A 24,604-nucleotide genomic window follows, 5' to 3' on the forward strand; every position below is an offset into this window, starting at 1 on the left:
GATTTCAGTTAATTTACATATGCCTTGCCGTAAGTGATTTCAAAATTACTTGTTTACCACACTGGTGCTACCTACTTATGAATCACTCTAAACTTACTAGTATACTCCAACAAATTATTGTTGATGTGTTTAGATTAAACACAAAAACATTTGCGGGGTTACGTGGGGTAAGATTATTAACGTACAAGGTTTCGGACAGCTGGAAATCATGCGATTTGAATACGAACATTTGTATTTGATATGACGGTGTTTCGCAAAAAAGAAAGGCACAAATGTACAGAAAGAAAAACGGCAACAGTTAATGTTAAAAAGATATGCCTCAAGGACTATAAGTCATAAAGCTTCAGTAAAAAATCGTACAAAAGTTACAACTGCAAATGATAACCAGTAGAATGCTCTGGTAAAACCCTTCGATTGCTGCCATAGAGCAATACCAAATACGAGTGCAAGGCACAATTACAAATGCGCTTACTTCAAAATACAACGGGCGGCGCGACCGAAGAGAAAGGACAAAAAAGCACCAAAACGATAAGGCTTATTGACGTCGTTATTTTTAATAGGACTAATTCAGTAGACGCAAAATGTATAATAGGCTAATCATAAGATTGGGCCTCAAACATGCCAAACGCAAATTATACTATTAAATTGAAAATAAAGTTCATAATATAATACCATATCTATGTGGAAAACACCAGGTTTTGGTGCATAAACAAACAAAAATACAGATGAAAGATATTCTTATAATTCCATTAAGGCAATCGAACGATTCAAACGTTCGACAACACAGGAAATACAAATTTCCATGTAAGGTAGTGGGTGAGGTTTTTATCAGTTTAAAGTTAATGAGAAAAAAAGAAAACTTCGAACGCAAGGACCGTAAAAAATTAAAACAGAAAAAAAAACAGTATAGTATCAAAACAGCGATGGCAAACTTTACGTGGAATTTTTGCGTTTGAAATCGTAAAATGCATCATTCGCGTAAGGTAGATAGTTAAATATAGACTCGGGTGTCTTACAAAATTAGTTGCAGCAACATTCATTGCATTGCTCAATGACGTATTTTGTTTTGCCATGATAACTTACAAGGTTGCGACACAAATAAAATAAAAATGCTGAAAAGAACAGAAGCACACGTTGAATAAAAGGTTACAATAAGATAAACGCAGTTCAACGTACGCAGTTCAACGTAAGTGAGAGGCACCCAGATATTTCCTTGATAAACGTATAAAAAAGTACCGTTGCGGTAAAACACTCGATAAGCTTGGAATAAACGAGGAATTATGTAGCGCATACGAATACAGTTGGGCGATTCACTCTGAATTCTTCCATGATCGTTTCGGCACTTTTGCGCTTAGCAGAATATCACGCACCATTTGGCGTCACAAAGACTACACGTTTAACGTAAAAGCGAGATTAAACTGTGCATTTCGGGAAAGTTAAATTGCCGAGGTAGAGCTTCGATTGACTTTCGCCGTTGATGTCGCTTAATGCCATGTTGTTGTAATTGTAATGCACCAATTAGTGCCTTCTTTTACAGGATTGCTAGAGTTGCAAGACCCACCGGGCGAATAACACTCCCAAAGTAAGGACACACGATTCTTTCACACGAAGATTGCTGCTTCCGCAAGTCGGACATTTATTTTCTGTCTTCAGTGGTTCCTCGTCGCTAAAATTTAATAACGCGTAAATTTATAACAATATTGCCGTGTGAAAAATATGTTTTAAGACGTTTTCTTCGTCGGCGAGTAGTAAAACTGTATAACACAATCAAACCTTTTTTAAACGACACAAACTAGTTAACCAAAAACATTTTGTCAACAACAAAAACGAAACTCACAAATGCGTTTTTTGTAAATGAGGAGCATTGATGTAAAATTATTGAATTTTTCGATAAAAAAGTATGTGGTAAATCATAACGAAATATACGCCCTTTTAAACAAATTAAATAATTTCGACACCTTAAACAAAATACAAAAAAAAGCCTTTTCGTAAAAAAAAAAAAAAACTTGAAAAACTTTTTACTCAAAAAAAAGTTCTTAAAAATAAAAATAAAACTTCTTAAAAATAAGTCGATCTCTTTTTCGCTTTTATAACACTTTGTGACAAGCGTTGCTTTATGTTAAAGATAGTGTGGTACCCTAAATCGGAATATTGACTAAAACAATAAACGTACCTATTTTTTCTGTTTGTGTCACTGGAGGTATCAGCTGAACCCTCTCCTGACCCTGAATAATCCCCGTCTGCGGAAGACTCTACAGCTGTAAGCTCTTCTGCACGATAAGTTAGGAATTAAATACACAAATTGGTTAAAAATAAACTAATTTAAATTAAGCGAATATAAAATCTCCCTTCGATGAACAAATGAAAATATAGAAACAATACCACGTATGACGTCCGAGGTAAACAAAATTACATTACTGGGACAAAACTTGCCGTAGTGGTTTATATTTGATGTAAAATAACTGTGCTATACGTACCGTCTCCAATAGCGGGGTTATATCCCCTGTATGCGTTACGCAGCTCGCTTATAGTGTTCCGCATAGCTATGCTTTGCGTCTTGATCACGTGAGCCGGAATGTTACCGATGATCTCGGGATTCTCAGAACGCTCTTCCACTTTAGGACTAGTATACCTTCAAAATTATTTATATTAACCTGGAAAAGGCTTTACCTTTGTTTTTTTATAAAAGGTATGTTCAAATATAAAATTAAAATAAGTTTCTCATGGTTTTAAATTTACAGATTTGCAGTTGTATATTATGTCTAATAAGAAAACACATTTTGAACCAAAAAAAAGACAAATCTAGAACAGGCTGCCAAACCTAATTACAGTCCATAATGTAAAACTTATTTTCTTTAACTTTAAAATAAATAAAACCGTTCGGAATAATTAAACATTTTTAACAGATGTAATACCCCTGCTAATTTATCTATGCAAATTATCAATTGAATAAATTTTTTTCGTTGTAAACGTTAAGCTTTTAGACTACTCATAAATTCTTGAAAGTGCCGAAGTGCTACTTTTAAACAGACGAGCGCTACATTAAACACCATTGTCTTGAGAAGGGGTGGGGCAACATTTTTCCAGTCGCGGGCCGAAACCAACTCAGCAAGATCTCGGCCGCCCGTAATAAATTTGTTTGTTAAAACGTATGTTTTAAGCAGTATAGTATAGTACAGAGCGTTCATCGGTGAACAGTAAGTAGTTTAACAGAGTCCCAATTGCGGAAATTTAGTTGTTAAACTTTAACATATTGATGTGCAACTTACTCAAGCTTTTTTGTTGTTAGTAAAATAATATCAAGCAGAAAAACATATTTATAATATCGAAAAAAACTGTTTCAATGTGCCGTTCTACACTATAGTCTTCGCTAGAGTTGATAAATATAGGAAAAACCTTCTTTTATCATACAACGAATTAAAGAGACGCACAATATTAATGACTCAGGAGGCTGTTGGAATTCTCCCAACTAATGATTTTATTCGCTGTTCAGGAAGCACATCTGTGAGAAATATTTTTTACCATGCCCTACCGAATAAAAGTTTAAATTATCCCATAGAATAAAAAAGGTGGACCGCTGCCTAAAGAAAGTGTGGTCCTGCTGTTGAAATGTTGACATGGAATGGGAATCAAAATATTCTGTATTATACAAAGGTTCAGTGAAGTTCTAAAGGATATCGCCTTATCCAGATTTTCACAATATGTATATCAGCCAGGCATATATATCTGATCTAGTAGACCGTGGGCTAAAGGCCACATACAAAAAGTTTCATCGAACACGGGCAACGAAGTGTTTTTAAACAAAATAGGTCACGGACTCAAAAAATTAAAAAAACGACTGCCTTAGAATTTGTGTTCCATGTCAACTAAAACGAGCATGATTAAATTTAAACCAAGCGACTTAACGTGACTTGTCGCTTCTCAGTTCCAAAACATTTAACTAATGTTTGGAGAAACGAAACTCTTGTTGTTCAAAACGACTTACGGTCCTTCGGTTTCGCCATTCCAACAGGTTTCTTGATCGTCGCTCTCGGCCAAGTCATAGCAAACGGCTTGTGGAAGGTTGCTCCAGTGGTTTTTGGTAGCAGTGAGCGTCTGGCGCATTTCTACTACTATCACATCAAGGTTGCTGTTTGGGAGAGAAGGGGCTTCGTAATCAAACCTGCGTTGAAATAAAACAATCGTGAGAAAGTTAGTTGCGTTAATAGTGAGCACGCATAATTCATCGTGGTTTGCAGCAAACATGGGTTATACTTATGGTGAAGTGCAATTTTTGCACTAGCTATTTCTCAGTTATAGATTTTCATTTTAAATCAACTTAAATCGGTGACAAGGTTTAAACTTAAAATGATTTTTTTAGTATTTAATTGTAACAATTAGCCTATTTTTTTAAACTATTAGATGTTTCGGTTTTAGTTAATTTGTTTAAAATCGGCCAGCTCCGGTTTATCAATTATTTAAAACCGATTAACAAAGTTCCAGGTGGGTTTAATATAAATAGCTTGCGGTACACCCAAAACTATACATAAATAAATTTTAGAAATAATTACTACCCCAGAACAACAAAAATACAACATATAATGAGCACGGGGTGTTTTTTCGTCGTTATTTGTGTTACAATGTACATCACTTTTTTGTCAGTTACCGGGGTTAATGTTTATCTAGGTTTTGACAAGTACATTATGGCTTTGTATTTAGTACATAATCAGCATGATGGAAATTAGGTTATCATATAGCGATTATCCTGGTCACTTTTTCAAATATTGGTGGCCGAACTATTTTTTTTTAAATTTTGCAAACGGCGCTAAATTCGAACAAGTTATAACTTGAACTTTTTAAAATGTGCTGGAATAAACCGTTTTTTATGACAGGTTGGGTGTCAGTTAAGGTTTAGGTTAACACAAAAAATTAGTTTCAGTTAACAATAAACGGTTTGGAAATAAAATTAGCCCAAAACAGGTTGAGCAAAAGATAATATTCAAATTCGGTTTTAAGTCCCTGGTTTCCACACATTTTCCGCCAGTGAAGGTCATAAAAGTTTTCTGATGAGTGCTCGCCGTAAAACATTGTTTTAATTGGTCATTCTATGATACACTCGATGTGTGCCTTTGGCATCACACATATTGAACTTTTATACGTATTATAAAGCAACATAAACGCACGTGATATCTGGAACAGGACGTATGAAGGAATAATCGCGATCATGTGAAGCAGGCTTCCGACTGTTTACGATATATTTCCGATCCTTTCTACGCTTTCCACCGCTTCTACTGCGCCGATGCTGATTTTGAAAACACGTGCAATTTTAAGTAATAAAAGTATAAACAATTAAAGTTTTAATATATTATAAATTAGATTAAAATAATTAAAATCACTCCGAAGTGCAGCTATCAAACTTAAGAGGTTTTTTTTAGTTTTAATAACCGAGCCGTTTTTAATAAAAACAAAGTAAACACCATTCTTGAATAAATATTGATTTTAGTTTAGAGTAATTTAGCACAAATTGATAAGACTTACCGTCTATGTACATTTCACGCTAAACATTTATTAACGCGGGTAAGTTAAAAGGAAGGTTAAAAGCGCAATGCGTTCACCTTTCTTCCGTTCTTTGCCGGCTCCTCATTTGTCGACCTTCTTGTTCGCGTAGAGCTGGACGATTCGGAGTCAAGCGACCCAAATCCGTCTAACAGACGGGCATTAGGGTACAGGTCCATCAATTTTTTCAGGTCGGCAGGCGAAATAGCAGACAAATCGACATTCTGCAGTTTGGTGAAGTCTAGATTAAGCGCGCTAGCCGGGTCTGTGACGTTGACCAACGCAGGCTCTCCGCACAAATCAAACACCTTCGCTCAGAAAACACAAAAACAAAAGTTTGCTTTAGATCACAAAAGAACGGTTAACAGGGGGTATTTATATGGTTTTTAAAGAAGAACTGACCCAGTTGCTTGAACATGTATTTAAAAAAGTTAATATTTATAGATGTGGAAATTCTGTTCCTGTGAAAATGGGGTTTCGTAACACCACAACGACTAATAGAACGTGTAGGCATCTATTAAGACCAGTCCACTTTTATAATAAAAATAAAACTATGTGTTATTTATTAGTTACTGTTATAAAACTTTTTGAAAATTACTAGCACAGCACGCCAAACCTGTTTTGTAAGAATCATCTTTTTTTCTTGCAATGTCATGATTGCTTCTGAAATTTTGATGGCGATAGGATCAAGCACGCTTTGAATGTTATAAGGACTATCCAGTTTGTTCAGCAACATTTGCATCATATCTGAATGAAAAATCCGAGCGTGTTAACTATATACGATTTAAGTGTTCTGTAATATTAATGCATATATATAGTTTAAACGAGCAAGAAGACTGTTCAATGTTCATGGTGCAGTTAGGCAAGAAATGTTTTTCAATTTTGTTTTTTGCTGAACACATTAGAGAAGTGATTCGTTGTCGCACCAACACTGCCGGTGTCACATCATGCCAGAAGTGCCGCAGTGTTACCGGTCATTTCATAGCTTGCTAATGTCAACAGTACTGTTTAATGGTCATTTGAATTAACAGGCGAAACACCAGGGCAGTCATTTTTGCAACATGAAATAAGTAATATATTAGAATATTTTTAAAATCATTTCAAATTGTTTAAAATAAAACGACTTCTTAAGCGAACCCAAAACAAAAAACAAAACCACTACTTTTCAACATTTACCGAACCAAACAAGAGAACACGCTATCAATATTACTCAGACTCTCTGTCTTCATTGCCTCAATTTGAACAGTATATATTTATTTTAGTTGGTGTTTTCTAGGTATGCAGCAACATTCTACATATTTATTAGTACACCGAAAATAAAAAAGGTTGCGGAGCAGTGAGCACTGTTGTAGTGTAGTAAAGGGCTACATGAAAACAATCCATTTAGGTTCCAGGTTTAACCTTCTATTTAGGGTCGATTAAACAAGAAAAACCATCAAGTTGTGTTATGTTGTACGTTAGAACAGCGTGGTCAAAATATCATATTTTTCGCAAGCCAACATATGGGAATCGTTAAAAATGGGGCGCAAAAGTTGCTATGACGTACCAGAACTTTTGTTTGGGGGACATATTACGTCACAAGTACGTCATAATTCAAGTAAAAATATTCACGCGAAACGATATAATAAAATCATTTTAATTAAAAAAAATAATAAATAAAAAAGTAAAAAAATATATTTTCGATTTTATCACTGGCCCAGACAAATAAGATCTCGGGCCAATAAATAAAAAGAGTCCTATGGCTGGAGCACGCAGCGTTTGTAAAGACCTGCTGATGGCAATTGGGCGACAAATGCACTTGAGGTTGAAGACACCACTTGAGACCGGAACAAGCACGTTGTGGCGGAAAGAATCGAGAGTCTTACTGTGTCTCAAAATAGCGCTTAACTCGGTTTAATTTAATACGAGGACGTGTCTTTGTTACAAACAAAAGAAATGCGCGGAGAAAAACATGAGGGACTATAATAGTTTTAATCATGCAAAACGCTACGATTTTAAATAATTTTACTCAATTCGGTGAACAAGGTTGTTAGGGTAATTTTCTGTTTACTACAGCTAATGATAAAAATCGAATGCGTTTTATTGTTAAAAGAAAATTAACTTATTGCCAATTTTTTTCATAAAATAGCTCCAACTTCAAGGTAAAAAATATTCTTGTGATGGTGTACCTAATTTGATTTTTTGATGGTGTAACAAAAACTAGTGCACTAAGTCGCCAACGTTACAAACAAGTAAGTCAATAAATCCATGTTTTTTTACTTTTAAAGTTGTTCCAATTTAGCGTATTGTGTCAACATTAGACGAAAACTATTTAAAACTATTGTCAGAGTTTCGCGTGTGTGTGTGAGTGTGATGATGTGACACACACACACTTGCGTGGTGCGCATGGGCATGGTAGATCGGTTTTAAGTGGAGAGCACACGGGACAACAAGGTTTGGGTTGTTTTAGCCAGTCCGGGAGGTTGTGCGCGGTCTAAGGCTGCGTGTAGAGTTACAACATCGATCATCGCGCCGAGGCCGCACAAAACACACATCGCGGCGACACCTTAACCCGCCAACCGAGTCACCGACCAACAGTTGAACTGTGCTCCAAAGCAAGTGTAGTCGTATAAACAGGTTTAATGCGAATGTCGACCAAGTGCCTTTCGGCGGCTGAAACGAACAGGAGGCGAAAAGCCAACAGGGTCGATGCTGTCAACTTGGCAAAGGGTGGAGAACGCATTTCCCGGCTAATCCGCATCGGAATGCCCTTGTTGTTTCAACGTTAGCCGATCACAACTATACGCACCACGCAGGCAAATGGATGTTCTTTTGTTCGTCTTGCTTGCTGTGGGTCGTCATGGCACAAATGTGTACATTGTTGGTGGTATAAGGGCAACAACAAGAGGCAACTGTTGCGGCAACCCTCATGTTAGGGACGTATCAAGATCCGTAAAGTTAAACGAGACATTACCATGCGAAAATATAGGATTTCACGCACAACTTATCACGCTGTCCTAGTGAACACGTTTTACCCTGAATCAAGGCAATGGACATCACAAATAATAACTTATGTGAAAAATCAGTGTGCAGCTTGAGGGAAATGAATCACTTGTAACCTCTTCATGATATTCAAGACACAAAATAAGGTGTCCACTAATATATGTAGGCCTGAAATTTCAACCGCCTATTTACATGATTGAATAAACACTTCACGACCAAATGACCTTCAATTGGAATGGCCGATCCTAACCCAAAAATCGTTGTGTAAATACATTAGAGTAGGAATAAAGCAATGGTGTCTATCAGTTAGCCTCATCGGTACATTTTAGACTCAGTAGAATAATAAATAAATAGCATGTGTGTTCAATAAACTAGCTTACCAATATACTCGTTCCAAACAGCATTGAGGCTGCTGTAGTCCCGCAGACATCCCTTCATCACATTGAGACACAATCCTCGGCAAGGTTTCGATGACACGTGGGACTTGCACTTGGAGCAGTATGTCATCTTCATGAAGGCTTTGGCACATTCGGCAGTCGGGTCAAACTGAAAAAAAAAATTATAAATTATAATGCGACAACTTGCATGGTTTATAGTTTACCAATAAGCCACGTCAATTATGTCGAAATACCAATGCCAGTATAAAATTACTCCAAACAAGGTAAATAACAAAAATATATATGTCCATTCGTGATAATGCCAAAAATGTTAGTTTTAGGATAAACTGTTTTTTTAATAAGCTAAATATTCTTTGAATTTTGTATTAGAAAATTACACTTTGTGTAGCTGCGTTCCAACTGAAAAACAGAAAATGCATTGGTAATGACAACGAACAATAAACAGGACAACCTTCCTTACACCCAAAACTGCAACGATATTTATTGTTAAAGCAAACACTAAAACCAATTTAAATATAGCTGTTGCGCGAAACCCAGAGTACAATTTCTAAACGTTATAATAATAATAGTTTTATAATACCCGCATGACAATTACGAGAAAACAAAACATAAAACACACAAAAAGTTTTGCTCGCTGTACAAGTTTACGATAAGCAAGGCATGAAAAAAAAATCCTAAAAAAAACAGAGGCAGCGCTATGCACGCTGATCAACCGACTCGCTAGTCTGTTAAATATACCGAAGGAACAAGCGTACGGATGACTAATATTCCTTAATAGTACAAAATAGGAAAATGTACATCAGACCAGACATTAGGAATAGTACAACAAAACTAGATGTGCCAATCTTCAAATATATAACAGGTCAAACGTTAACCACACGAAACAGAACGAGAAGTACCCTCCTTCGTTTGTACAATATTTTTTAATACCATGCAATAATTACGTTTGTTGCGTTGCAACAAAATTAATTGCTGAGGTGAAGGTCGCAAGACATTCAGCGGCCGTGTTAAAAAGCAGAAACGATATACAGATTGCCAAAATTAACAAATAACGAAAATAAATATCGCTTTTAGGAAACAAATAGTAATTTTATTGTGAACAACAGTCCAACTAATAAAAATTTGACTTTTAATTATATGCCCTATGCAAATCACTTGCAACGCGTTCGGAAAAACATTTATTAGCGGTAATGTTTTCTAAGGAACCAACGTCACTAACACACTTGAAATTTGATAGCCATAGACAATTTTTATTGCCTAATTTGCTTCACTGCTTGAAAAAATAGTGTTGAAGTAAGGTTAAAAAGGCGGATCCACCAGGAAAAGTGCGAACAGTGTGGACTGTTAGACATAATGCAGAGCAATTACATACAGGCATTGGTTTGCAATTTACTAAACTAAAAACCGCTTGTAAAACATTATTTGTTTTGAAATGTACATAGTTAAACCGGGTGTGGTTGACAATTATACACGTGTAGCTAAGTAAACAAAATAACAAGTCAGTAAACACAATAGCAAACAAAACAGCAACACACTTACTTTAGCGACTTTCATGGACAGATCCCTGCCGACTTCAAGACCATGAATAAACGATCTAGCAGTGTCGAAAGCCCGGTGAACCTAAACATAGTCGCCATCCATTGTCTTATATGTATGGTTTTGTTGACCTCTTTAAAAATTAGGGTCGTTACTGAAAATGGTAAGGATCCGACTTTGGCATGAACATTAATTAATTAATTAATCACAAAACAGCTGATATGTTTACACATCCTGCCAATATTTGTATATTCTTGAAAACCTTGTAATTATGATAGAAACGTTGTCAAATAAAATGCAATGCAGTTACCCTGGACGAGAGCTTCTCTGGCATGCCGTCGAATGGTGTGATTGCGTTGATATTCTCGCCAATACATTGCATGTAGTCTTCGTCGATAACTCGCTTCTGGTGCATTAGCTTGAAAACCTTCTGAGTAAGCGACGTAAAAAAGTCATCGAAGATCTCATTCATCCGTATCGCCTCACCACTGGTAGAGAGGGTCAATTCGTTAATAAGACTATACGACTATGTTCACAATTGTAAATCGATGTGCATTTTAATCTATAATAATATCTAATCATAGGTTATCCCTCATTTTTACTGCAATTTGGTATTAAGGTAAAAAAATACTTACTGGTAGTAACGCTTTAAATCGTCGAAGAGGTTCATAAAGATCTGAGAGTTGTCGGCATACAAGCTGCCGTAGGTTTGGTAGAAAAGTCCATCCAAAGACTCCTTTGCATTGTCGACAAGATCATGGAAGAACTCTTAAAAATGGAATACAATAAGATTAGTTTATTTTATATTTTAATTTAAATGTACGCGATTCCTAAAAATATGTTTTATTTAAAAAGGTAAAATACGTATCGAAAGAAAACACCGATATGGCTATTGGTAAACCAACAGAACGTCCCTTAAATTTGAACCGTACGATTACGAGCATTGCACACGCTTAATTTGTCATAATCCAATAACTGCACATGGACGGTTGGTTTCCCGCTAAATTCTATTACGTCAATCAAGGGCACGGTGCGTGATCACGCACATACCAAGAGACCTAAAAGAGGAACATTGTACAGTTTATTCTTACAGTGATGACGCTTGTTTAACCTGGCAATACAAAACATAGCTGGTTTTAGGGCTTGGTTCTAGCTAAAGTGTGACGAGGTCAGACTAGCTTTGATCGAAAAAACAACAAGGCAATACAGGAATGTTAGTGACTTCCCCAAATGTCGCAATAAAGTAAAAAACAACTATGTGCTAGTTAAACATTGCGCGCATTCAAAATAACCGGTAATATACTTATTTCAGGAATGAAAGCATTTCCATTTATTGTTTGAGTGGAACATCATCAACGACTAGTTGTAAATACAAAATGGTCGCGTAAGTAAGTCAGTCACATTTAGCAGACGTTCCCCGGAAAAGCGTCTCGTATTGCAAAAAAGCGACTAGGAGTTGGTCGCGCACAGGTACGGATGAGTGAAACGCAACCAAAAACAACGGCACATAAAGAAAAAAAAGTTTTTTTGAACCAATGAGTCGAGAGGGGCATGACCTGTTCCGCGCTTTAACGTCAAAGTATTAACTTGAAGTTAAAAAACATATTGCTGGAGTGAGAGCTTAGGGCAATATCTAAGTTATTTTGTTCGTTACAAATATTCTGTTTAACGCACACTGTATGAATCATTTGGTACCTCTAACGTTAAAAGGCACCTAATAAGTTGCAAAGAACAAGAAAAAGTCGTAAACTGGAAAATCTCCTGAAATTTACGTTATTAATTAAAACTATTTTATGCCAATACAGCAAAATCTAAAACTGTTTCGACGTTTGCCATTTGTAGTGGTTTGGTATTTTCGTCTTTAAAAAACTGCTAAATAATCTGATGGAACATGGGACATCTATCAATTAATACAAACACCATGTTTTATTCCTTTTCACAGCGCCAGATACCTTTCAACGAAGCTTTGTAAGTTTTCTTGCGGCACAAAGCGGTGAAAGCTATACAACGAAAATTCGTCTGGGTACAAAACCAGTTGTGCCCACCATTCCCGTTCTACAAAGGGCCCGGATGTAAGATTAAATGGACCGTAAGAGCACGCGAAGTGATTTTCGGTGGACGAAATAGGTAAGTAGATGTGGCGAAAAAGGCGTTTGCTTTGTCGGGAAATGGTGCAGAAATGAACAAGGGGGCATTGAAAGAAGCGATCCTTAATGGAAGTACTTTAAAATGATGGCAACTTATTAAACATAAAAACTATTGGCTTTTGGTGGCTTATTTGTTGAACCTAATTTAAGGCAAATTCGCAGTCACTTGGCTAGATTAATTTATCACCCACAAAAAACGTTACAATATTTTATTTTTATGATTATCAAGCTCACTGCACCCTTTCCAACAAACTTTTTGCCGGAGACAGAATCCTATCATAACCTAAATATTTTCGGCAAACACATCATGTTATACGGTTGGATGAACTTTGGCTTGACAACAATAACCGAGCCGGTGAGTATTAAAGCAAGGTACTGGCTTAACCAACAACAATGTCTTCCTGTGAAAAGCAGAGCTCCTGCCAATTTGAGGCGAGCAAACAATCGACATCTATTGTAATCAAACCGTTCGCATGCTGCGGATAAATTTGTTGGTTTGCGGCTTGATGACAGTTGAAAGTGCATGGTCGATGTTGAATTGAAATTTACACACACCACTCGGGCAAGTGACAACCAATCAGCACTCGGCCGGATAAAATTTCACACGCCCAAAAAAATGTCATCACAACGTCTGCGAATTTCCGTCCTACCTAATTGTTTTTCGCCATGATTTAACCTGTCAATCGGGTTTGCAAGTATAAGCCAGGTCGTCGTATTGCTTTCGCAGTTTTCTCAAACTTTGGAGAATCTTGCTCACACCAATAAATATAACCATGTGAACTACTACAGTCTTCGACCCAACAAAATTAAACGTCGGCCCCCAAAGTATTTTTTAGAAAAGGTTTAAAACACTGGATAATCAATTTAAACTATTTTTGTTTAAAAGCACAATTTGACAAGCAAACAAAGCTTATAAAGAACAAGTGGCAGGGTAATAATGACCTTACATCGTAACAAATCATATTTACAACATTGCCGATACATCCCATGGGAGGAAAGGGAATCACAGTCCAAAAACAAAACACTGGCGCCCAATGCCCACGATAGTCGGACAAATGGACTTAAAAGCTGTGCCAATCGTCTTTCCGACATTCTCAAGAGCCCTTTCAAACGCTTGGCTGAATTTAATTTCTACCAGGCGCAGGTGTCTGTAGAAGTTTATTTGTTTCTAGTTCCACTCGCCGGAGGTGGACGCGAGACGACTCCGTGGTCATGGTAACCGCACATTACTGCGGTCGCTCCTGGCCAGGAATGTATAGCACCCATACATTCCATGCGTTGTTTTCGTTAAGCTACCGAGGGATAGACAAACAAGCTCCCTAAATAGACAAATAAATTAAAGGCTAGACCAAAGCCGTCTAAAACGTAAAGTTAAGCCAGTATAAATGGCTTTTGCCACAATAGCGCCAAGCGTAAGCCAAAAAGGCAGAAACAGACAACAGATTTGCAATTGCAAAATAAACACTCTTCAGCAACCTACTTTAATTTCTAAAATAACGAAGGTAAGAGTGATCCAAAGATAAAAGTTATCAAAAATAGCATTAGTGTTTTTTTTAAGTTGTTCGAACGCAGGGACGACAGAACGTCAGACGCGAAAGTTGTAATATATCCGGCAAGTTAAATCTGTTTTGAGCAGGCTCGCACTAATCCGACAAACACAGCTGGGTGTTACGCTACACTGAAAGCACTCCAGCGGTGCTCTAAAACGAAGAATACCTAATCAAAGGACTACACTTATGTTCCAATAATCTCCAAAATTCGCTCTTAAGTCAGTCACAAGTGAATTAATTTTTTTTAACTCGGTCGTCGTTTTTTTGTTATGTTATCTAAGAAAGTCGGAAAAGCCTACATGAAATGAATAATATCGTCAAACTTCAAAATAATAACGCTGTGTAGAAATAAACATTCCACTTTGCTGCAATCTGTGTCGGCACTTAAGTTCGAACAGCCATAGAAATTCAACTAGGGCAGCATCAAGCCGCCAGTATAGTACAACACCACTTGGCATTTGACCAGTGGTTATAAACCTTTACTTCAACTATCGCTTTAACCTGTTTTCAAAAGTAGCTATTTTTGTCAAATTCACTTGTTCATTAAATTCGACAATAATGAAATCTTGCAGATGTCATATTTATAGGTCGATTTAAAATGGCAAGCACATAATAAAACTTACAGCGGCCGCAATATAACAATTGCGTTGTTTCTCCTAAACGACTCGGCTTAAGACCTTAAGGCTGCTTCCCTACCACCAAAAAGCCTTCATATACCACACTAGGACTCGTGGGACCGTGTACCATATATATGAAGAACCACTGTATAAAACCAACCAATCAGTAATACTGATTTAGCAATGCAAACGCAACGATCACTTCTGTTTAGGCACAGTCATTCATCCGCCAATTAACTCTACAAAGATAACTGTAAAAAGTCAGCATAAACCAAATTAAGTGCGTTTGCTTTATAGATGTAAAGTTCTGCATTTCATATCCTGGAAAATGCTAGGAGAAAATTAGACTCGCATGTAAATTACAGGTAGTTTTGCGCAATATTTTACTGACCCAGTTTCACGCATTTTGTTAAAGAATCGGGTAAGCTGTTTTAAATAAAAAGTTTTACATTTTAATTAGAGAATTATATTTAATTAGATCTTCATTGGAAACAGATAGTCGCTGTGCGAGTCCACGTGTGACCGTTTGTGTTTCTTTTTAACATGCTCAAAGGTGAATAAAACATGAAGCCTCATCACTATTGAGTTGATGAAGGAAAAATGAATTTGTGCAACGCCGGTAATACAAAAGTGCAGGGTTTCTGCAAAGCAGTAAAGCGAGGAGACGCGTCACAATGTTTAAGCCGGGCAAACAATATAGGGAACGTTTGTTTGTATTGGCACGGCCATTGACCAAGCGAAGGTCCGATCTACCTGGGCCGTGGAAAGGCCGATATCAATCTCTACAAGGCTGTAAGTGGACGCGCACACTCGCAGTGCAAGTCGTTTTGCGCCGTTGTAAGTGCTATCGAAGACCCTGCGAAGGCTTAACGCTCGTGTAATGGACAAAGCAACGGGCGCTCAACAAAGGAAATGGTAAATAATGGGCGGTGATCACCCGCCCACAACACAAGCCAAAAATAACCACGACCAAATGACAGGAAAGAAATGCTTTGCAATTTAATTGTCAAACGGCCAATGAAATAAAATATAATTTTTGCCTTTTATAAATAAATTTTTGAAACGTATACCTCCTTCTAAAACAGAAAGGCTGTTGTAGCCATTGGCATCATTAGGAGAACTACCAGCCGATTAAAATTGAATTAGGCAATTCAAATAGAGGCACATTTGGATAAGTAATGGAATAAGTAGAGTTAAAGTTTTATGGATATACTAATAGAAAAACGAAGGTTTAACCAGATAAATAATTAAATCAACAGTTATATTAAACCAAATTATTTTTCAAAGGGAAATACACAAATGTGATTATTAAGGATAGGTCGTGTTTAGATTTTATGCGGGGCTCCTTACAATCCCCTGAATTTAACAAACGTAAACGTTAAGGGGGAATTGAAAGTTACTAATAAGATTGTTACTATTTAGCCACTATAGCATCAAGTGTTTCACACACAACGGGTTCTCTTTTTTTTAAGCTTTCTTAGTTACGCGATCACGTAGGTTTCCTCTTCTCAGGTGTGTAATTGTCGGCCTAGGTAAGGCACCAATGTTAAGCCTATTGCATTGCGGTTGCTATTTATATTAAGCTGAGTGCATCTTGCCAGTACAACCTTGCTAGCCTAATACATATCAGAAAAAACTGTAGCGTTTGGAAATGCCACCAGACCAAAATCGCGGAGTAGTTATAAAAATACAAGATTGTATGTTATAATTGTCGAGGGCGCTGAAATCCGCCGTAAACACATGGCAAAATTAAAAAGCGGGTGATGCAATTATTTTTCTAAAATTTTTACCATTGCGGTTCCATGTTTAATTGGATTGGATTGGATTCTTATTTGGATTGGATTGGATTACAGGATTTTTGAAAAACTAAACACGAAATGCAATGTTGGACTGGTTTTAAACGACTTGGAAACCAATTAGCTTACCAGAGCTTTAACACAAAACGACTGAACATATCTGCAAAACGCCTTCGGCAACTACTTCAGATACAACATATTAAACTTCGGGAGTATAATTGTGTAGCTACAATGCTACTTGTTATGAACGATTTTAGAATATTTTTCCATTGATTTTCTCCACTTAATATAAATAACCGAATAAATAAATATATAAGCACCTGAGTTGAGCAGGTACTTCCAGTTACGAGCAAATTGATGTTTTGGCGGGTACTTGCCAAATCAAAAAGCGTGCTATGATTTGTTTTGCTTTTCGAACTACTCACCGACGCCCGCGAGCAGATTGGCCTAAGCAGTGCAGAGCACCTTTTGTTTTGAGCAAGTCTCGGGGGCAAACGGCGAGTGGTATGGTAGGCGATTAAATGCAATCCAGATGCTGTGATGCCGTGGTGCGCCAACACATCACATCACAGCTGCTGCTGTTGCTATATAAAGGGCGAAATGTGATACGCAGCGCTGTGCTGGGTTCAGGGGACCATGCGACCATAAGTTAATTTTCAACGATTGTTTAAAAACAAACGTTACCTTATTTTACGCAACACGATTTGCAACTTTTTACGCTAAAGATAGTTTAGCCTATTAGTTGGCAAAGAACAAAGATTTAGATTTCCGATCGAATTCCACAAAATAGTTAAATTTTGGTTCAGCATGACAAAAATATCATAAATTTAGCAAAACTAACCTAACAAATATAGCCGTTTATTTTTGTATAATTTTGGCGATGTCACTTGCTGCAAGTAATGGACTGTTGATCAGCTTAAAGTTGTTTCGCGACTTTTAAGGAAATGGTCTTTCCATTATTCACCAACTCGCAAGCAAACAAATGTCCACACTCATCGACAAACAAGGAAGACCTCTTTTTTTAACAAAAACAAATATATACTTTTCAGCCAAGCAATTTCGTGTAAAATATTTTATAATTTTGTTTTATTATAAGAAACTAATGGTGACACTTTATGTTAAACCTGAAAAACGTTAACTTGTAAAACAATGAACACTTATAGTACCAAAAAATAGGATGCTTTATGGTTAGTCACGCAGAAGTGGAAGTAAGAACTAAATGTGCGGAACATTTTTATTGAAAACTTTTTATTAACACCCGCGTTACATCGTTAGCTAAACACAGTCGGTTTTATAATGTATCCCACATCTTTTTTTATTTTTTTTTATTTTAACATCAAACAGTCTAAATATGACATTCTATAACAGTAATGAGATCCAAGTTGCAAAATAAAAACATCAAACTGCAACGATATGATGCAAAACAGGAAATTTCTTTACAGGCATTACAAAATTACACGAACGTCTAAAGGTTAAGAAGAGTGAAAAATCGTTGACAGTCGGTTTTAGAGTGCGTGGCAAACACGGTCGTTGAGATTTTGCTTTTGGTCAGGCTCGAAAACTGGACCACAGCAGTTTGTAAATATTTGTCGAATCGCAAAAGGCGTGTTAAAAACATGCGCAAGCGCAGCGAAACGGCCAAGTGGGCTGTTAACTACCGGGGCCTTACTGTGATTGCGCATAGTTTTTAACGAGCAATCAGAAAGTCTAATAACTGATACACAACTAACAAAATGGCAATAACCAACATTCATTGAATTATACGATATTTGCCTCTTGTAGATTTATCACTATCGTTAATCGAGATTGTTTGCTACAACTATCTCATCTTATGAAAGAGAATCTTATTAACCGAAGTTGATTCAGCAATATTTTGTTTATCGCATCAGTCATTGAGAAGACATTTGATGTGGAGGTGCCAACGCTCAAAGAAAGGATTTAAACATTAAAATACAACTTAAAGAGTCCAACTCGGCGACAAGTGGGCAAACAATCAGATATATCGATTTAGGACGACATTCCTTGCTCATAACACACGATAAATTTATGGAGGTTCGTCCATTCAATACATATTATTTTGCTTTGAAAGTCAGGTCTGTCAAGCTGTGTTTGGTCCTAAAAAAACTGATTAGCCACAGACGGCCTGAAGCGAACCCAGTCATCACACAAAAATCCATTTCAACAGCCCTTACAGGCATCTTGCGACAAACGTTAAATCACCGCCAAACGATTTACCCCATTACGTGAGTTGCCATCACTTCAACTGGTTTGAAAGGGGGTAACCGGATATCGGGCGACAGGAGAACCTTTAGGATACGTCTCTTTTTCCAAAAACAGCGACAAGCGCGTTCAATAACCCACGGCGCTGGTTGATAAACTAATTTGCTAGATTTGTTTTGTTTTGAGCAAAGCGTTCTAATACGCGAAGTTGCGTTTCTTTTTTTAATTGGTGAGGTATTTCGTCTCTAGGAAAAATTTAATGCAAGCAATTTCATGAGCTTAAAAATCCGATAAACAACTTGGTTAGATGATTTGTTACATAGCGGTTAAACAATAGTGAAATATTTCTGTTTATTTAAATATAAGAAATGAATTACAACTATTGGAAATCAGTCCCAAAACATACAATATTTGCAAGCTTTCACTCTTGCTTGTGTTTTTCCTCGTGGTTGGACACCCAGACATAGGAAACAAAATCCCTACCCATGGCAAAAATGTGGCGGGATAATTGCGGTAGTAAGATAAGAGAAAAAATTTGCCGTGGACAACGTCGCATATTATGACTCGTTCTTTCGGTTCACCGAAATTGTTTAAAGCAGTAGTCGCCAACCTTTTGTTTGCATGGTTTAATTTTTTTACTTCCACACAAACTTTTACCCTTTTCAGTCTTTGGGAATATTTGGCAGTAAGTACCAGGATAGAAAGTAAAAGGCATTTCACAAAAAACAAGATACCTTTCCTTGCTTAATTGACCTGTGTGAATTTGCATAGACCATAGATTATTTTAAATTATTATACCTAATATATCATTACATTTTTATTACTATAGGAACACTGTTTGCAATTTCAAATAAAAAAAATCTATACAAACAATATAAACTTGAATAGCTAATGAAATTTTACTTAGTTATATTTTATAAAATTTCTGTATTATCTCTGTGTTATAGTTGACAACTATTAGTGCAAGTGTCACAAGTTAGTCACCCTTGCAGCAACTCCTATTTGAAGCAAATGTTCCGAAACTCAAAATGAAAATCAACCTAGGGTTCAAAGCAATAAAACTTACAAAAAGCATATTATTGATGTACTTGGAAAATTGTACAAAAAAAATTATGCATTAGGTCAAAAAACAATTCAAGGTTATATTGTCATAAATTGGGAAGATTTGCAGTGTATTTATGGTGTTTATTATGTTTTTTTATAAAAAATAATATTTGGTTAAAAAAATATGATTTTATGTAGCATGGTATTGATTCACATATTTTAGCAAACTTTGTGTCCTATTTTTTACAAATTGAGTAATTTATTTGAATTAATAGTTCAATAAATATGCCATAGTTATTATGCACACTTACCACTGATTGTTTCAAAATACACAGAGCCAATTGTTTATTCAATTACTATTTGTTGAACAAGTAGGAAAAAGTCTTAACATGCTTCACTTACCAGGGTAATTAGGAACAAGCTTTTTCTATGTTAAGAAATTGACGCCTGCTTTAGGATAAGCTTGCTCTTTGTATGAAACAAAGGACAATGAGTGTGTGAAAGCCAGACATACAACACCAATTATTTGTATCCCTTCTAACCTTCTAAACAGCGTGCTAACTCTCCCACAGACTGCTGATAGCCCCACTATGCTACCAATAGGAGGAAGCAATACAAACATCACAATTGGTAGTTGGTGGCTATTAGAGTCAATTTTGTAAAGCTTTATGTTTTTCTAGGCTAGACTGTCAAGAATGCAAAAGTAAGCAATATAAACAGTTTTCTGTAAAGACACCCTTTCAAAACAGCAACAATAATTGTTTGTACAATGTTGATAATTCCATTTGAAAAAAAAAAAAATTTGAAAATCCAGCAATTCCAAAAGCCTGCTCTAAATACAGACATAATAAAAATCACGGTAAAATTCCAAATAATTATTTTGTCAGTATGGTAGAAAGCAGGCGACTTGGCGACTATGTCGGCCTAAGAATCAGACAGAAAAACGAAGAAATTGGTTCAAAAAAAATTCATTTTTTTTAAGATTGATTTTCCAAACAAACGTGATGCCGAGTATGTAGGAATATTATGCACTGAAATAGGCAGGAAATAATTTTTTGTGCCATTTTGAAAAAAGTACGAAGCACGTTGTTTAGCAGGGAAAAGCAAGTGTTTGGCATTTAGATTGTTTATTAGTTTAAAAAGTACTAAATTTCTATAGAACTTTTGTGTATTTGCAGTTTTACTTGATTTGGCAAATACTTCTTTATTGAGTTAAAAAAGCAATCAAGATAGTCGCCATTCCTGTAAAATAGACAGGCATGACATTCGCATAGCCATAACGAGGATGTACTAGGCCATGCTGTTCCATCTAAGGCTTAAACTATATTTTTGGCTGTTCTAATTACATAAACACAAAAAAAAATTCTTCGGCCTTGTTTAGCTATGGTTGTGTCTCTGAAGCATATCTATTCAGCCAAGAGATATGATGCATACTATGGCATATTGAACTTCACTGTGTGACTCTAATTTAGGCAAACAATTTCTATTAACTTGGATTATAACACCTCATTATTTTTTTAATAAATTTTTTTTTTTTTAATAAAAAAAAATTGTTTTTTCTCCCAATTTTAAGAATTTTTTTTCTCGCTTTTCAATTTGATTTTAAGCTGCATGTGTGCACACTGCACATGAGTTCGCCCCTAAACAGCTTATCTATGTAACAGTGTTAGAGTAAGAAAAGCAGACATATGCACCCCCAGGCCCCAGGCCCCAGGCTGTGCTGTACTTCAGCATACCACATATATGTATTTCTTTATGTCACAAAAAATGTTGCTAATTCATTTACTTCTTAATAATCTTGTTTATTGCCTAAACATCGCAAGGTTGATACATTTCTTTGACAAACACATCATTTCAGTTTTACGGCACGACCAAAAAGAAGAATTTACGCCAAAATGCTTGTCACCAGAAGGCTGGCAAGATTCTGCCACAAATTTTTACTTACTGTCAACTTTGGCAGTCTTATTGCTTAGAAGATGCTCAACAAGGGCACATTTATGCACTACTTGGTGCTCGAAATCCAGGTTGCTTTGTGTGACCAGGTTTTCCTCAACTATTGAAGTGCAACAAGTTGTTTCCATGGGACAAAAGTGTAGTTCTTTTCCTGTATCACAAAATGATTTTTTTTAAGAATAAAATTCTATGATTTGATAATTTTCTACATAAGTTATTTCAATCGGAAAATGCTATTAATAACAATACTAAAACTGCCTATTATTGCCAAAAAACTCAACTTGTAGTTGTTAAAAAAAATTTTTATTAAATCTTCTTCGAAAATTCTCAAAATCATATATATACCTATATTAAAACTGTTGTTATTTACTTAACTTAGGTCCCACCTATGAATTAAAATTGCTAAAAGAATGTCAAAAAAATAGGATTTAAGTCAAAGTTTATTAAGATCTTATCGTAGTAAATAGCATATGATTTCTAGTATTATTCAGTTAAGTCACAAAAAGCAAACTTTCTTTTATGCGACAAAAAAACAGTAGAAAACATAGAACTTAATAAACAAACACATTTTTAGGGTTATAAAAATGGCAAAAATGTATTTTTCGTACTTTACTTAAATATTCTTACATCAACATTTATGGATTATAAACAACGGTTAAGTCATGAAAATATAACATGATTACTAAATTAAATTACTCAAATTTATTCTGGTACAAAATAATGATAAAAAATCTATTAATGCTAATTAATATCATGCTTGATAAAATGTTTAAACCATCAAAGTTTTAGGTTAGGATTAGGACATATTGGCAGTTATTACAAAATATATTTTCTAATGTTTGTAGCAAAGCTGTATTTAGTTGCCTGTTTCATGTGGCAATTATATTCTTATTTTTTATTTTAGGATATGGAATTTTCAGTGGGCTTCTCAACTTGTTTCTATCTATGGTCCACCATACCTATTCATATAACTGTGTTGACCCCAGGCCCAAAACACACAAATATGGGGTCTTCCAAAGTGCTACTTGGCAATTGACCAGAAACAAAATGGATAGTCACTGTTTTTTTAAAGTATGAACTTTATTACCACTCAGCAACAATAGTAACATTCACAAGAAAGGCTGTGGACCCCTTTAATAGGCCATGGCATTTGAACCCTAGTTTAGGAGCCCCTGCTGTACAGTACAGGATCACATTGCTTAAGTCAGGGTGGTCAAAGGTTGACAACATCGCGGGCCACATAAAGTGCTGCATGTGGCCAGGGGCGGAATAATGATTTTTGTTTGGTCGGGGCATGAAATGTTTAAAGAAGACGCCACAAAGCATCGTCAAAAAATAACGTTGAAAGACATATAAGCTCCATAAACCTGCTGCTCTCTCGAAGTTGTGCGCAAATGAAATCGAGTAATAATGAGACTGAAAAAAAGGTGCGAGTGAAGTGCAAAAAAATTGCACTTTTGACAAAACTTTTAATTTAGAAGACTACATTTTATAAGCATGGAATATTTTTAATCCAAAAAAAACTTACACAAATATTTTTCAGAAATTCAGGCGTGCAATATAATAACAGGTGTGAACATAATTTCTCAAAAAAAATCTTTTGAGTGAAGTTGCCACAAAATGCAAACTGGATAGGCAAACATCCTCTTATAAACTCCAAGTGGCCTTTGTGGTCAGGTTCCCATGAATCAGGGATAGCTAGCTTATTTAGACTAACTAAAATCTTGTCTTATATACTAAAGATTAAAGACTACTTCTTAAAAATAAATTATACTGCGTGTTTATGTTTGTTTAAAACCATGTTCCGATAAGTTATGTTTCATGTAAGGGCTGCTGTTAAAAAATAAACTTTACGTTTTAACTTGCACTATTTATACATTATTTTAAATATATTATACATATGCTAGATTTTTGTTTCAGGTATCTGTAAATTAGAGGTCTCTCATCAGGCTTTTAATGCAGGCCCAACTGTGTCTTTTGTTGCTTAAGGTGAAGTACCCATGAGCTAACGTACCAATAAGTAAAGAAAAAGGCTTCTATAGCCGTTTACCAAACTTTAAATTTTGAACTTCGGGGACCGTCTCATTCCTTCATTTGGAATCGGTTACTGTACTTTAAATTGCGAAGTAAAGTGCTACATATTTAAATATACACTGGTATAATAAACACATATCCAAGATGTATAATTTATTTACCATTAACTTCATCGGTTGGGATAAACTGTAAAGCACTGTGGAGTCCTTTTTTTGATAGAACGGATCTTGTTTCAGCACAGGGATCGGAGCTTCTTTTTTGCCTAACGGCATTTGAATGTGTGAAAAAACATACAAATAAAAGTCCAATCAGTACAAATGAATTGCAAATACTCCTGTTAATTCCTCCAACAGCCATTACGTTAGATATATTGGAGTAATATTGTCCACATAAAGTGCTTTGTTCCAAATTTTTTGGTTGATAGTCTTCAGCATACAAAGATCGGGGCCCAGGGCTTAAAAATTAGTAAAACAGTACAACCTTAACTATGAAACAAAAAAAATTAATTTTCTTTAGCCCACGAATACTTTTTAAACAAGTCTAACCTTACAAACGTCTTCGAACATCTTTGCTGCATTTGGCGCTGGTCTACAATCTTACTGAGGCCACTAGGGTGCCTCACTTTTGCTTACTTTCTTTTTTGAACAATAATCTAGTCGCACTCCCTAGTGATCATTTAAATAAATCAAGTTTAGTGCGCTTGGGCAGAGGCGTTGCGAGGGTATTTTGCGCCCGGGGGCAAACTATAAATTTGGCGCCCCTCCTCCATGTTTTATCACATTTTTTATTAAA

The 24,604-nt window shown here is 35.9% G+C and overlaps 1 protein-coding gene across 2 annotated transcripts; it reads right to left on the minus strand.

The window, feature by feature from the left end:
* Positions 1 to 220: 220 nt before the first annotated feature.
* On the minus strand, positions 221 to 24,338 carry LOC146164176 (glypican-6-like). 2 transcript variants are annotated; one of them, XM_083381801.1, is made up of 13 exons: positions 23,974 to 24,338; positions 21,771 to 21,929; positions 11,087 to 11,219; positions 10,762 to 10,939; positions 10,455 to 10,535; positions 8,898 to 9,063; positions 6,152 to 6,282; positions 5,595 to 5,843; positions 5,163 to 5,281; positions 3,986 to 4,162; positions 2,478 to 2,632; positions 2,174 to 2,267; positions 221 to 1,666 (listed from the first exon to the last, which is right to left on the minus strand). In XM_083381801.1, exons 1-13 carry the CDS (start codon positions 24,167 to 24,169, stop codon positions 1,543 to 1,545), a joined length of 1,962 nt encoding a protein of 653 aa, XP_083237927.1. In that variant the 5' UTR covers positions 24,170 to 24,338; the 3' UTR covers positions 221 to 1,542. The 2 variants fall into 2 exon arrangements, with proteins under 2 accessions (XP_083237927.1, XP_083237926.1); XM_083381800.1 differs by having other exon boundaries at positions 2,174 to 2,270.
* Positions 24,339 to 24,604: the final 266 nt, after the last annotated feature.

This window comes from Ascidiella aspersa, chromosome 2 (genome assembly GCF_963924565.1).
Source record: "Ascidiella aspersa chromosome 2, kaAscAspe10.2, whole genome shotgun sequence".
NCBI lineage: Eukaryota > Metazoa > Chordata > Ascidiacea > Phlebobranchia > Ascidiidae > Ascidiella > Ascidiella aspersa.